The 15,194-nt window shown below is 41.3% G+C and overlaps 1 protein-coding gene across 5 annotated transcripts in view; it reads right to left on the reverse strand.

Moving 5' to 3' along the window:
* Nucleotides 1-15,194, reverse strand: part of SUCO (SUN domain containing ossification factor) — a 156,419-nt gene that overhangs the window by 40,115 nt on the left and 101,110 nt on the right. For all 5 annotated transcript variants that reach the window (XM_077452996.1, XM_077452994.1, XM_077452993.1 and 2 more), the window contains 3 exons: nucleotides 6,378-6,443; nucleotides 2,761-2,841; nucleotides 983-1,073 (listed from right to left, as the gene is read on the reverse strand). In XM_077452996.1, coding sequence (XP_077309122.1) covers nucleotides 983-1,073; nucleotides 2,761-2,841; nucleotides 6,378-6,443 — 238 coding nt within the window. The remainder of the gene's footprint in view (nucleotides 1-982; nucleotides 1,074-2,760; nucleotides 2,842-6,377; nucleotides 6,444-15,194) is intronic.

Genomic DNA, 15,194 nt, shown 5'->3' on the forward strand with positions numbered 1-15,194 from the left:
GAGGAAAACCAAGCAAGCACGGGGAGAACATGCAAACTCCAGGCAGGTGGTGTTGTGATTGGGATTCGAAACAGCGATATGATTTATATTAATGGATCATAAGAAATATTGTATATTGGCGATCATTTTGTGTTTTAAGATGAATTCACAAAGTATTGTTTGATGAATTAGTATTTATTCTATTGATTTATTTGGTGACAGTGCTGTCTTTTTACATTTGTCTTAAGGGATATAGAGCCTGCACCTATCAGGTGACACAGAAGGCAAATCCTCCCAGTTATCTTGATAAATGCATGGGCAAGGCAAACCATATTTTCTTAACAGAGAAAAGTAAAAAAAGTCTTCCATAAAATAAAATTTGGCAAAAACCTATATCAACTATAGATAGTATACATTATATAAATACATACTGTACACATACACCATTTTACGCAACCAGTGTATAAAAAAAAAAAAAATAAATAAAAAAAAAGACAAACTTTAGCATTAGCAAAACGTGCACTCTGTCTGTATATTTAGAGCTATTCTGCATAAAGATAGTCCCAAGTCCTGACTAAGTAAAAAAACTTTACCCAACAACCCTAACACAATTAGTCCAGAAGTCTCAGCATACCCCTGAGACAGAAAGGAGCAGCGTCTCTTTACCAGCACGAGCTGATAGCTGCTATTGATCTGCAGACCATATGCATGTTATGAAAATAGCACCATCTAGTGCCTAAATTAAAAAAAAAAAAAACACACACAATACAGACACTTTTTTTGAATAGCTCAGGCATGATATAAATCTAATATTGGTAACCTCTGTTTAAGAGGTTAATCCTATTTCAGATTTTGGCAATAAAGACAAAGCAGAGGAGGCTACACCACTACCTTATATACGAGCAGCAATACATGTAACCAAATTGAAGTAGATGATGAAATAAAGAGACCATTGTATATAATAGATGACCTGCATACACAATGCTAATAGCTGCACACTCACGTAGCTGGTGTAGATGGCGCTTGTTCAGCAGTCTTTGCATTTTCTTCCACAATCTCTGCAGTAACATTTTTAGGTGTGCTTCGATTCAAAACTTTAAAAGAAACAAGTATATTAATTAGTATTTCCTTCACTCTCCTAATATAGTTGGTGGCCATACATATCTTCTGTGTAACCTGTTTTACCAGAAATACAGAAAGCAAAATACCAAAGTGGTGTAACCATGTTAAAATAAACCTGTGGAAAACCTGAGATGCCATAAACTAGGAGCTTCAGCTGGTAGCCGACAGCATAAATGTATCACTTGTTCACAATGAGGTGCCCTTGCAAAGCCATCCATCATATTTTTGAAGTTCCCACATTGCAATGTCACTTAAATATTATGGACATTATATTGTGGGAGGTGGCAAAAGGGAAATGCCCATTTCCACAACGCAAAAGTGGAAAAAGAACAAAATTATAAAATATATAGTGAACGTTGAGTGACAGTTCACAGTTTATGTGATTTGAACATTCCTACTCCCAGGGACAGTGTAAAGTTGGCTTTTTGGGGTTAGTCTAAAACTCTTGGTCATCTGTAATGGGCATAGCAAGTCTTTATAACTTGCAATGCATTGCGTACACTGAAGCATTCCATCCGCAAGGTTTACAAACCCATTCAAGTACAGTAGGACATTTGCAGGGCTGCATGGCATTTAGAAGCATATAGGGCTCCTCACTAATTCAGCAACTTTGAACATAATCCCTAAATATGGTCTCACCATTGTCTAAGCAGGCTTTAATGATATACAAGTTGTGGCCTGCACAATAACTGTCCCTTGCTCATTTTAAAACTTGTGATAAAGTGCTCCTAATAATTGGGTCTCATTGCCCCATCATCTTTATAGGATTGCCAGTAAAATGGTCTGGTGCAGGGTGAAGGCATTTCAATTGTGAAATCACCATGAAGGCAACATTGACATATCAGATTCATGTGCTCCTAAAAGGCAACGCAGAAGCAGTAAGGTGCTCCATACCAGTTAATTGGGTCCATCTCATCACACTGGGGTTGCTTTTCAGTACTGCACAAAGATCTGGTTTCTGCATGATTATCAGGAAGTGCCCAGTAAAACAGTATATATGGAAGATTCTGCAACACTAATACCCATAATGCTCTGTGTTACAGGACCTTCCCCAAAAAAAAAAAAAAAAAAAAATGGCCAAGACAGCATGACTGATTCTGAGCAGATCCAGATGACACACAAACCATAGTTATTAGTGCAAGTAAAAAAAGTTGAGGCAATGCTAAATTGGCACCCCAATTGCATACATGCTTGCAGGTGTAAAGTGATAACACCTTCCCAAAGTAGTTTTGGTTATAAATGGACACACCAATTTTTAGTAAAGTCTTCATTGTTCAAGCTGCTGACAAACACCATTTGACTTGTGGCAGCTATACATACAATGCATATGGTATATACAGTGTTGGCACACATAACGTATATGACAATGCAGCAAAAAAGCTTCTTTGCAAATCACTCAGCTAAAAAGCCCCCCCCCTATCTTTTCTATTACATTACCTGACCTGACCTGTAAGCATTGTCAGAGATCTGCTGAAGACGATGTCCTCATCATTCTGTTAAAAGACATTCTCAGTTTCCCAGTATCTTGGTTTGTAAAACTTTACATAGTATTATAACAATTACTTAAATAGCTTGCTGTAGACAAACTATCAATAGGATTTCATATATGCCTCACTTTGAACCAGTGTTTCAACTTAAGTACAAATGTAAAGCAGCTACCTTTCCCTTCAGAGATCGCTTCCTCAGTATTCGCACCCAGCATGTTAGCAGCAAGATTATTCACCATGCTAAGAATGGCATCTGAAGAGAATGCAGGGAACACAAGCAAATGTTACTGGTCTGCAGTCATATCAATACTGTCACTAAGGGAAAATATACACTATAAGTCAGTACAGTAGACCAAGTTGTGTTCTTTGTGCTTGACTTATGTCCCAGTTAACCAATGTGCACAGTATAGACCAGCCTTTCTCAATCTGGGATCCCCGGAGAGGCTGGAAGTTCATTGATCAATTTCTGACTTCCAGATAAACAACAACTGATATAGTGATATTTTTAGCAGTCTGTAATGGGGCATTCTTCACACTGACCAACAATGTAATGTAATGTAATGTGCCTTTCTCTTATGGACTCCACCAATCTAAGGAGTTTCTTCTCCCACTTTTCATGAGTCTAAGGCAGCCTTCACAGACCATCAACGACCGGGAGCATTTTAGTGACTTAGAAAGCAAGGTGGCACTAGACTGACAGCTATTTACTGACCACAAATGTTTTGGGCACTTTTATATTGATCATCATAGGAAACAAGGATATCTCCACTGACTACCAGTGTGAGGAAACACTAAGATTTTCACTGACTGCGATTATTTTCTGACTATTGTTCATTTAATTCCAGTAGTATTTCTAAAAATATTGTATAGAATAGTACAATTTATACAATAATATTATATTGTATAGAGTGACATATACACCTTTTTGCTCTTTTGCCTATTATGACAAGTGCAACTATTTTTTTTTTACCATTAACTGTATATAATGTAATAATTATTTGCTTGATTTTTTTTCTTTTTTTACAACAGTGTCCTGTGTTAAAAGGTGGAGAAAGGCTGGTACAGACAAACATTCAGTGTTCTGGATTCAAAATACTGTTACCGCTTCACTATGGAAACTTCTTTTGAAAATTATAATATACATATATATATAAAATTTCAGGAGCGGTATAATTGGAACTATAGGAAATGGATTTACAAAAACAAGCTTTTTTACTTACTCCCTAAAGGAGTCCTCTAACTAGCTTTTTCCAAACAGGCTTATTTACAGAATACCATTACTGGTATATAGATTTTGAGTCTTGTCACTTTAAAAATGACAGCACTTGTATACTGTCAAATACTCTAGCTGGTCAGATGGCATTCAGCAGTTAGGCTTGCAGCAACAATAAATGAGCCCAAAACAGAACAAACAGGACAGCAGCAATGGTCAAAGCATCAAAGCCATTTCTACAGAAATTAAAGTAGACACCTCAAACCAGCCTTCAAAAAGAAATGCCATGAGGCTCTTATTGTAGTCTTGTAGCTCAAAACAGAAGGCTACACAGGTAATATTAATAGTGGATATCTCCTTGCAAAATGGCCAGGGAACTGCAGCTGTCACAAGGACTGCTGGCCCCAAGGAGAACCCTTCCTGTTTAGTCACATACATTCAGCAATACAGAAACTGTGAAAATGATATATACGTTGGTGCTGAGTGTAAATGAGCAGGAAGAGTTGGGACAGCTGCAGCTCTCAGGCAGTTCATGCTAAAAACAATTCAAGTCTCTGTGGACATCTGTTTCGAAGATGACGCTACAAAAAGTTTTACCCAACTTCATTTTTTTTTCCACAGGCTTTAACACCAATCGTTTTATTTTCTAGTAATAAAATTATGCTTAAAATATAATGGGCTCAAGTAGCTTTCCAGAAGAGAAAGCCAAATCTGCACACTAACTGGACATCCGTGGTCTGTCCCCAATATCTAGTTATACGGCTTTCAATCCTTGTCACAGAAATATTCAACTCCCCTTTCCTATTATGTTCATGGAGATGTATTCTTGGTTACACTTGAACAACATCAACATTAAAAAATACTTTTTTTCTACCTTATATTTTTAGAGCCAAAGTGAACCTGTGCCCAGACTATGCACACTAAAAGTATCTAAGCAAGCAATAAAAACACAGAGCTTTATAGGATATAGGAAAAAACAACAGGTAGTGAAATCACAGCTATTTTCTATGACTAGGAGAAACTTAGCAGCAGGACAAACCTCTAATATAAACAACCAATAAGTGTTTCTAAGCTCTTCAAAAATGACTGAAAGTGGACTTGAGACAATAAAAGTGCCTGGTATCCATGTGTGCATTTTTGGCACCTCTTTGGCAGCCTTACGTGAAGCATGCATGCCTTCACAAAACTACATCCTAAGTTTGCAGTGCAACCCTCACATGCTGATGTCAGAGAGGGGAAACTATCTATAGTGTGGGCAGTCAAACCCTGGGCAGGAGAGGTGCAGTTTTGCCCCAACCTATTCGAGCTGTCCATAAGGCAGGATTTCTAATCTGGACACATGCAAGGTCCTGATATTCTATCGTAATTACACTGCAATGAACTTAACTGTGGTGACAAAGGTGAGAATATTTTAAGGGCATGAAGATTAGGTGCCACTGCAATAAGGGAAATGTCATGCAGCTGGATGAAACAAAGGTAAGTCTGGCAAAATGTGGAGCGTTACATCTGAAATTATTATGCTAGAGAACACAAACTTAGTGATTCTTTAAATATATAAATTTTTCATTCTTTTCAAATGAACATACCTTTTAATCAGAGCTCCACTCAAAAAAAGGGAAGTTATGCTTTAAGGCCTCCTCCCCTGCTCCTGAAATTGAGCTTTTGGGGAGGAGGGATCAGGTACCCAATTTTGACAGATAACCGCCTTCCACTTTAGCTCTGCCCGGCTACACAATCGAAAGCAAAAGTTGTCCCCAACAACCCCCTCCCTTTCCGCAATCTTCTGGGACATGCGACAGGTCCCAGAAGACTGCGGGACCATATACAGTGTGCACCCGGCTGTGAAGCCACAAGCTGTCACAGTCGGGTGCCCATAGTAAAGTTGCCAGCACCACTGTTTATTAAAAGTCAGCAGCTACAGTTTTTCATTTTTACACAGGAGAATAGAGCTAAAAGAATGATAAATGCATCTTTCATAGCCTGGGCACAAGTTGCATTTTAAATGCCTTTTTTAAATCTCCAGGGTTCTAAAAGCAAAGGTCTCCAGACAACATCTCGCTTTTTTCATGTATAACAGTCTGACTTTTTCTTCATGTATTCCTACTAAGCACAAAATACCAGGTGAACATATGGGTAACTAAAATAAGTGTGCCAATGGCATTCAGGGTCTCCAAAAGATTAATGAAGCTATCCGGTGACAGAAACCTCTGGCATCCAGTTGAAGCCAATATCACTTTTGAGAGTACCTTTCCTGTGTCTCAACTATACCGAAAGGTCACAGAATAAAAACCAACAAAATGCTATAGAAACCATGATGAAAAAAAAAATGTACCCATCAAAAATGTATTAAAGGTCATCTGTAACAGGATGGGTAGTGCAAAAATAAGAGAATGAGTTTTAAAACTGAAATGTTAGGTACAATGCATATAAAATATAAACACACCTCCTTACTTAATGTACCTAAAATGAGAATGGTTTAATGTACTGCATGTGCAACCAACCATTTACAAAGAAATCATTTGGAAAAGCATATTCATCTGTTTTACCATTGCTAATCAAATAGATTTATCACTCACTTGTAGCAGAACCAAGCAGGTTTTTTGAAGATTTGTCATCTCTTGATATAGAATCTATAGGATAATCTAAGAAGAGCAAAAAAGGATAGGTACTTTACTTATTTTTTTTTTTTTAAACACACACAGTACTTAGAATATTACAATGAAATATACCTTTCTGTGCAGTTCAGATTTAAGGAAAAAAAATGTACTAAATAATAATTACTTAAGGGCAGCGTTAATTGTCAGCTAAAATATTTGTGTTGACTAAATACCATTTTAGTCGACTACAATACGACTAAAACAAATGGCATTTTAGTCAAAAGACCAATTAAAACTAAATCAAAATTTGATGTCAAAATTAACACTGCTTAAAGGCAAATATTACAACTCAAAACCTGTACTCACAGAAAAACTATATAGCCATCCTTCAAAATGTAAAGTGCACCTAAAACCATTATTTTATTTATTTATTTTTTACTTTGGCTAGAATAGGGAAAGGCTAGAATCAGTCAGCTGGCACTGTTTACATTTTCCTAATTTGTCCTGGTGACCACTATCACAGAACAGAAGCAGTGGAACATCCAAAATTATAAGTTGTCACCAGAAGAGGGACACCTTCCAATTGGAACATTTGTAATAGGGCAATTTCCTGAATTTCTAGGTTTCCTCTTAATTTCTGTTGTGTCTAGGGCACAGAAAGCAAAAAAACAATTCCCTAATGGGACACAAACAGTTTTTTGTTTAGTGGACTTTATTTGAAGTGCACAAAGTGGCACTTTACACCATTTGCTGAGCGACATGCAGGGCCATCCAAAAGTAGTGTGATATTATTCAAACATGTTGAATATTGCACAGCCCTGGAATACAGTGAAACACTGTTTTGGCGTGAACATGGACACAGAGAAAACTATTGTTTTCAATGTGTGATTGCAGTTACTTGCATTTATGCATAAGGAAATGTAACTACACAGAGTGCAAACGGGCCCTTAAAGAAAATGCTGCCCACTAGATGGCAGCAGAGCACCTGAATGTGGTTTCCCAAAGCTATAAACAGGAAAATACTTTTAACATAAATAGTTTCAAAACATTTAACCTTGTGCCTTTATAATGCAAATTAGACACCTAATAATTAGAGAAAACTAAGGTTATAACGTTTTTATTGCTTATTCCAAAAAAAAAAAAAATCCATTATGGTCTTATGCGGCTCATGAAATTAGGTAGCATATGGGAATGTTCATTGCTTACTATATGCAGAAATACTCTTGGCCATTTAAGTCTGTCGACAAACAAAATTTATTTTTTTATTTAAAGAGATCAAGGGCAAAAAAAAAATACACAACTGGGTAAAATGGTTTTCAAAAGGGGGAAAAAAAAATTGGTTTTAAATTGCGACTTAAGAGAGCTTGCACAGCTGTCTGAAGAACTTCATGACTGAAGATGAGCCTGAAGATCTACCTGCTAAAACTTAACGAATGTCAACAGAAGACCTGAGAAACAAATGACTAATGTTAAAAAAAAAAAAAACTTCCATAAAGCACTAACTGTTCTAATAGAGTAGTATATGACCAGGAAAGCCCTTGAGGGTGTAGGCATGAAAAAGGCTGTCCTTACAGAGACTATCAGGAATGACAAACAGTGTAGTGCTTTTGAAAGGGAGCAATAAACACGAACAGCACATAGACAATGAATGTAAATCTCCTAAGATTTTTTAGTAGCAGGAGAAAGATGACTGAAAAATGGCCTGGTTCTGGTGAAAAGAAACCATCTTGGGAAGAAAAGAGGCACTGGGTCTTAAAACAACTTGTCCTTGTGTAGCACAAGAAAGAATTGTTTACAGGATAAGATCATCAACCTACAAACCTGGAGAAGCGATGGTGACAGAAAGGAAACTTTGCTAGTAAGGACAGACAAAGGGATATCACTAATAAGCTTACATGGCAGTCTTTGAACGGTTGAGACGCCTACATACAGGAGGAACAATGTGAACACCACCCTGTACGAAGGCTTTCAAGGACGAAACACTAGGGCCCAGATTTGACCTTTGATACTCCAGACCAAATGCTAACCGAAGAAGCAGGGTTCATCTCTACTTTGAGATGAAATGATCTTGCAAGTAGTCAGTCAATTTCCTGGCTTTTGTGTAGGGATGACTGAATCTGATGGACTAATGTCCCTCAAGACCTGGACTTAAACAGCCAAGCCATCATAAGGGAGGAAGGCTTTTCCCACTTTCCAGCGCTGCCAGTTGTGACCCACCATGCAAGAAGCAGACAGATGAGACTGCAGTCCTTGTCCCATACTGCCAGAATATTGAGTTGCAATGATCCGGAGTGAAACTGAACCTTTTAGAGGGACATCTTTAGGCCCAAGACCTCGTGCAAAAGAAACGGAGGACTGGATGGCTCCTGGACAGCAGAGTATAAATGAGAAAGCAGAGAGACTGGAGTCTGTCTAGGGGAAGAAGGGCCTTTTACAAGGTAGTGTCTAAGATCAGGCCCAAATACGCAAAGATTATTGCAGGGATGATTTCTGGAGACTTAAGAGCCATAGAAACATAGAAGAGTGACGGCAGAATAAATACATCCTTAAACAAGTACTCCTGGTACTTAAGTAGTTCAAGTCAGTCCCATTTTTTCGTTGTTTTTTTTATTTGTACATTTTTTTTTCTCCGAGTATATAGCGTTTGTCACTTACTGTTGACTGACTCCCTACCTCTCCTATTCAAGCATCATTTAATAGGAGAGGTCTCCTATTCACGTCTATTCAAAGCATCAACTCCTTTCAGTAAAATAATACTTTCCAGACACAGTATTCCAATTGAGGGCTAACTAAAGCTCTATATAGGAGAATCAGAACCTCCTTCCTCCTGCTGGTTTGATCCCTCTAGTAATGCATCCTAGAATTATATTGGTTTTTCCCCACTACCTGGTCACTGTTTGCTTCTTTGGCCATCATCTAAAATAAGTACTCCCAAAAAACGTCATGCATGATGAAACATGTTGGGCGGAGCTACGCACTGATGCCATCACGTCCTATTTGATCTCAGAAGTGCGGGTGTTGGCATCTGCGGCTAGCCATTCCCGGAAGTGGTTGCAGATACCTGGATTATACAGGTATCTGCACCCCCCTGAAAGGTGCCAATTGTGGCACTGGGGTTGAGGGAGTGGGGGGGGGCGGGTTGAGATGAGTGGAATTTCCAATTTAGGGTGGAGGTCCGCTTTAATGTGGCTTATTGTAGGCATTATTCTAATTTGACTGTAAAAGTGTTAATACACTGAGTCATAGCCTTCAGGATGCTTATATAAGCAAAGCTGGTCCATAAGTCATTGTGCGACATCAACCTGGCTGCTGTAGACCATTCTCAATGAAACTGGGTAGCTCCTATCATGTTATTGTACACTGAACATACTGAAGTTTTAAGAAAGCTGCAAAATTGTAAAAATGTATTGCAGTGCAAAATTAAAATAAGTAGCTCAAATGAAGGATCACTGTCTTTTCTGGGTGCCATGGATGCAATCGATGGAGGAAGGGACCCCCCCACCCCCAAAAGTGGCATTAGGACCATAATGCAACTTTGTCTCACCACCCAAAAAGGACATCCGACAGGTTCAACAAAAATGACCAGTTACACTTTCTGGGAAGTCTTGGAAGTCTTCCAGGATGGCACCCTGAGAGATGGCTGGACCTTCTAAACTTTTACTCTATCCAAATAAGCCAAAAGACAAAGTCTGACATCTAAATAATGAAGGGAACTTTCTCTCTCGTTCTGAGGATTGGTACAAAATGAAGGAAGAACAATCTCTTGAGTTCTGTGGAACCTTGAGACTACCTTCGGGAGGTACAAGGGGTCATGTCGTCAAATAGAAAAAAAGGGTCTTGGTTGCCAACCCCTGATCCGCGCCATCCTGTAGGAAGTCCAGGATGGCAGGGATCTCTTGTTGGGAAGGTCCCTTTCACCTGGCACCAACACAAGACTTTGGTTTAAATACGCCTGGTAACCGGCTTCCTACTCAAAAGAAGAGTGTGTCAATTACTCTCTCAGAACACCCCCTTTTTCGCAGGCTCTCCCTTTCAAGCCGTCAGCCTGAAGAAGCTGGGATCTGGATGACAAACTGGGCCATGGAGGAGAAGCTATAGACCAATTTCCCAGAGAAGGGGACCAGGTCCTCTTGGATCACCATGGGGCGATCAGAATCAGTCTGCCCTCAGAGACTTTGTTCTGATCCCGAGGATACAGCAGAGGCTAAGGGGGGAAAGGCCTATGCCAAGTGGAAGCCACAAACTTGGGCCAGCGAGTCTACCCCCTCTGAACCCCACTCTTTCGAGTGAGAAGAATCTCTTCACTCTTCTGTTCCCTCGGTGGGCAAAGAGATCGATCCCTGGGCTGCCAAAGTGCAGGCATATGAGGGAGAACACTTCAGGTTTAAATCTGCTTAAATGGTTAAATCTGGTGAAACTGCTGTCGACAGATAGTCCGCTTCGAGATTGTATGTCCCCTTCATATGCACTGCTGAAATAGAGGAAACTCTCTGCTCTGCCCACTTCAGGAGTACCAGAGCAAGAAGAGTGCGAGATCTGGTGCCTCCCTGATGATTCAAGAAGACCACTGTGGTTGCGTTATCAGAAAGGAACTGGACCACCTTGCCCTTGATTCTTTCCTTGAAGGTCCTTAAAGCCTCTCTGACCGCCAAGCGTTCCCAGGAGTTGGAGGAAGCACTCCTCTGACTCTGGTTCCAGGCGCTCTGGGTTCAAATTTTCTTTAAGTGGGCCCCCCAAATGCTTGCATCTGTTACCCTGAGGGGTTGGAGTTGGGCCCAAAGGTGGCCCTCCCGCAACCTGAGGATTGAGCCACCACTGCAGAGACTTCTTCACCCCTCCTGGAATGGGAAACCTGTTGTCCGGCGTTCCTCTTTTCCAGACCAAGGAGGAATTGTTGGAGAGTCCTGGAATGGAGCTGAGCCCATGGAACCACAGGGATACAGGATGTCATCAACCCGAGAACTGTCATAACTTCTGTAAGAGACCTCTTCTAATTCTAGAAGGGAAGCCACTGCTGCAATGCTTTCCATGCGGAACCTTTTGTACCGCAGGAACCCATTTAACCTTCTTAGATTTATTATGAGGCAGTACTTTCCCAAGGGCTTTGGGACTACAAATATTTGGGAATAAAATCCCTTCCCGCACTGTTCTGCTGGGCACTATGACCCCCTGCTCCACCACCTGTCTGACACTGTGTAAGAGACCCACTGCTTTCTGAGAGTCTCTGGGTAAGTGAGTTAAAAGGAAGCTTGGAAGAGGTGAGGAGTGTAACTCCAATCTGTAGCCCTCTCTTACTATTTGAAGGATGTGGGGACTCAGAGTAATCCTTTCCTACTGAGAGACAAAGTGGGAAAGTCTTCCCCCCTCCCACCCTCATGCAACTTGGTATCATTGTCGGCAGACTTCTGGCTGGGGAAGAGAAGATCTCCCTTCTACTTGCCTTAAAAGCCCCCCCCAGCGCCTGGTAACATTAGCTTCCCTTTTATCTCTAAACTGGTTTTTAGCCTGGGGGCCTCGAAAAAGGTTTCCCCTATCATTCTTGGGATTTATGGAAAACTTCTTGCCTTTCTTTGTAGACCTAGAAAATGCCTGGTCCAACCCAGTGCCGAAGAGTAGGGAACCTCAAATGAAAGACCACACAGCCGTGTCTAAGAAGTGTTGTCCTCATTCCAGGTCTTGATCCACAAAGCTTTTCTTGTGGAATTCAAAAGGCCACCTGCTTTGGTGGTTGTACGCACCGTTGAGACTGCTGTGTCTGCCAGGTAGGCTACTGCCTTACCAAATCACCTCTAAATACAAGACCTGTTTGGACTTAGAGGTTCGCGACACATGATCAATTTGTTTGGTGACCCACATGTCTGCGCACCTAGCCACAAAAGCCGAAGCCAAGGCAGAACTCATAGCTGCTGCATTGGCTTCCCAGGCCCTGAGCAAGAGGGTCTTGGCCTGTCGATCCATTTGGTCCCCGATGTTGCCCACATCCTCAAATGAGAGGTCGGATTGTTTGGACACCTGAGCCAGGGAAGCATATAATCTAGGCGTCTTAAAGAATCTCTCTTCCCCCTTGAAGGGGCACCTACGTTTCCAAGTTTTAAACTTGGAAAGTTTTCAGGTTCCTTCCACTCCCTCGGAATGATATCCTTAAGGGCCTGGTGGATCGGGAGGACTTTGGATTGGGGCTTAACCAAGCTTCTATACATCCCGTCTTGTGCAGATACCCTTGCTGCGGGTTACTAAATCTCTTCGAATTAGTACACTGCCCTAAGAAGGCCCTCCATATCAGTGGCGAAGATATGTCTACCTGGTCTGGAGTCCTCCTCTTCCTCCTCCTCCTGACTGTCCTCAAGGCCCTCATCAGAACCACTCTGATCGGGGGATTCTGCCTCCTCCTCAGACTCCTGAGAGGGAAGAGGCCTCAGAGGTTCCGGACGCCTATGTCTGCTACTCTTTGCTCTGTTAGAGAAGGGGCCCTCCTGGGAGGAAGAACCCTCTCTGCTAGTGTGGGGTTCAGGGTCCCTACCTTTAACCACTTAAGGACAGCCGCATGGCAATGTACGTCGGTGCAATGGCACCGTCAGGCACAAGCACGTACATGTACGTGCTCGCCTTCCAGCGGGTGGGGGGTCCGATCAGACCCCCTCCCGCTGGATGCGGCGGCCCGTTTTGCTGCAGGAGCGATCCGGGATGAGGGGATGGCCGTTGGTTTCTGGCCACCCCCTCTCGATCGCTCCTGGCGAATGAGAAGCTTCCCCCGCCTGTGTATGGTAAACACAGGTAGGGAGGAAGTGATGTCATTCTCCTCTGGGCGGTCTTTTTTACCGGACTATGAGGAGAAGACAGAAAGTAAGTGTGCACCAACACTACACTGACATGTAGGCACACAAACCCCCCCCGATGCCCCCTCCCAGTCACAGTGTCACTGATTGCAGTGATCATTTATTTTCTGACCACTGCATTTAGTGTCAGTTGTGACAGTAAAAACTGTCAGGGCAGTTAGTGTTAGGTCCAGGGTAGCCCCCTACCCCCCCAATAAAGATTTAACCCCCTGATTGCCCCCAGTTAACCCTTTCACCCCCTTTTGCCAGTGTCACTAAGCGATAATTTTTCTGATCGCTGCATTAGTGTCACTAGTGCCGCTAGGTAGCTAGTTATTTTTTTTTAGGTTTACCCCTTAGGTTTTTATAGTGCTAGGTACCCCCATATACTACCCAATAATGGTTTTAACCCCCTGATTGCCCCTAGTTAACCCTTTCACCAGCGATCACCATATAAGTGTCACTGGTGACGCTGGTTAGCCAGTTAGTTATTTAGGTTCCCCGTCAGATTTTTTTTTTTATAGCGCCAGGGACCCCCATATACTACCTAATAAAAATTTGAACCCCCTGATTTTCCCTAGTAAACCCTTTCACCAGTGATCACCGTATAAGTGTTACGGGTGGCTCCGACTTGGCATTTTATGGCCTTCGAAACTGATAGGTAGTGAGGAGTGAAATCAAAAAAATTTGCACCCTTAGAAATCCTGAAGGCAGTGATTGGATTTTGGGGTGCCGTACGCGGCTAGACTCCCAAACAGTCCCACATATGTGGTATCCCCGTACTTAGGAGAAGCAGAATATATTTTGGGGTGCAATTCCACATATAACTATGGCATGTGTGAGCAATATATCATTTAGTGACAACTTTTTGTAAACTTTTTTTTGTGTCATTATTCAATCACTTGGGACAAAAAATAAAATATTCAATGGGCTCAACATGCCCCTCAGCAATTTCCTTGGGGTGTCTACTTTCCAAAATGGGGTCATTTGGGGGGGGGGGGGGGGGGGGGTTTGTACTGCCCTGCCATTTTAGCACCTCAAGAAATGAGATGGGCAGTCATAAATTAAAAGCTGTGTAAATTCCAGAAAATTTACTCTAGTTTGTAGACGCTATAACTTTTGTGCAAACCAATAAATATACGCTTATTGACTTTTTTACTAAAGACATGTGGCTGAATACATTTTGCCCTAAATGTATGACTAAAATTGAGTTTATTCGATTTTTCTTATAACAAAAAGTAGAAAATATATTTTTTTCTCGAAATTTTCGGTCTTTTTCCATTTATGTATAGAAGCAGAACAAAACTCTGGATAGCCGCACTCCGGGTTGAGTAAAAATTAGGTGCCTTTATTTCTTCAAATGCAAGTGCAAAACTCCATTGAACAGCACATCACAGCAAAGGGGAACAAAAAAGATTTTTGAACATTTTTTGTTCCCCTTTGCTGTGATGTGCTGTTCAATGGAGTTTTTCACTTGCATTTGAAGAAATAAAGGCACCTCATTTTTACTCAACCGGGAGTGCGGCTATCCAGAGTTTTGTTCTGCTTCTATACATTTGGCTTTTGCAATCAGCCTGCACCTGGAACCCCTATCTACTTGGAGAGTTAGCAGCCTGTCAGTGGTTCGACCTGGGAGCGGTGAAATTTCTGTTTGTTTTGTTGACTTTTTCCATTTATATCGCAAAAAATAAAAATCGCAGAGGCAATCAAATACCATCAAAAGAAAGCTCTATTTGTGGGAAGAAAAGGATGCAAATTTTGTTTGGGTACAACATTGCATGACCGCGCAATAACCAGTTAAAGCAGTGCGAAATTGTAAAAAGACCTCTGGTCCTTTGGCTGACAATTGGTCCGGGGCTGAAGTGGTTAAGGGTTGCTTGGAAAGTTTAAGGGTTGTCAGCATCTCCGACTGAACAGAGAGAAAGTCTTTCATAACTTGAGAGGTTTATTTCCCCTGCTAGCTTGTGGATACACTTGTAAC

The sequence above is a fragment of the Lithobates pipiens genome, unplaced genomic scaffold (assembly GCF_037356315.1).
Source record: "Lithobates pipiens isolate NorthernLeopardFrog02 unplaced genomic scaffold, aLitPip1_a1.2 Scaffold_23, whole genome shotgun sequence".
Lineage (NCBI taxonomy): Eukaryota > Metazoa > Chordata > Amphibia > Anura > Ranidae > Lithobates > Lithobates pipiens.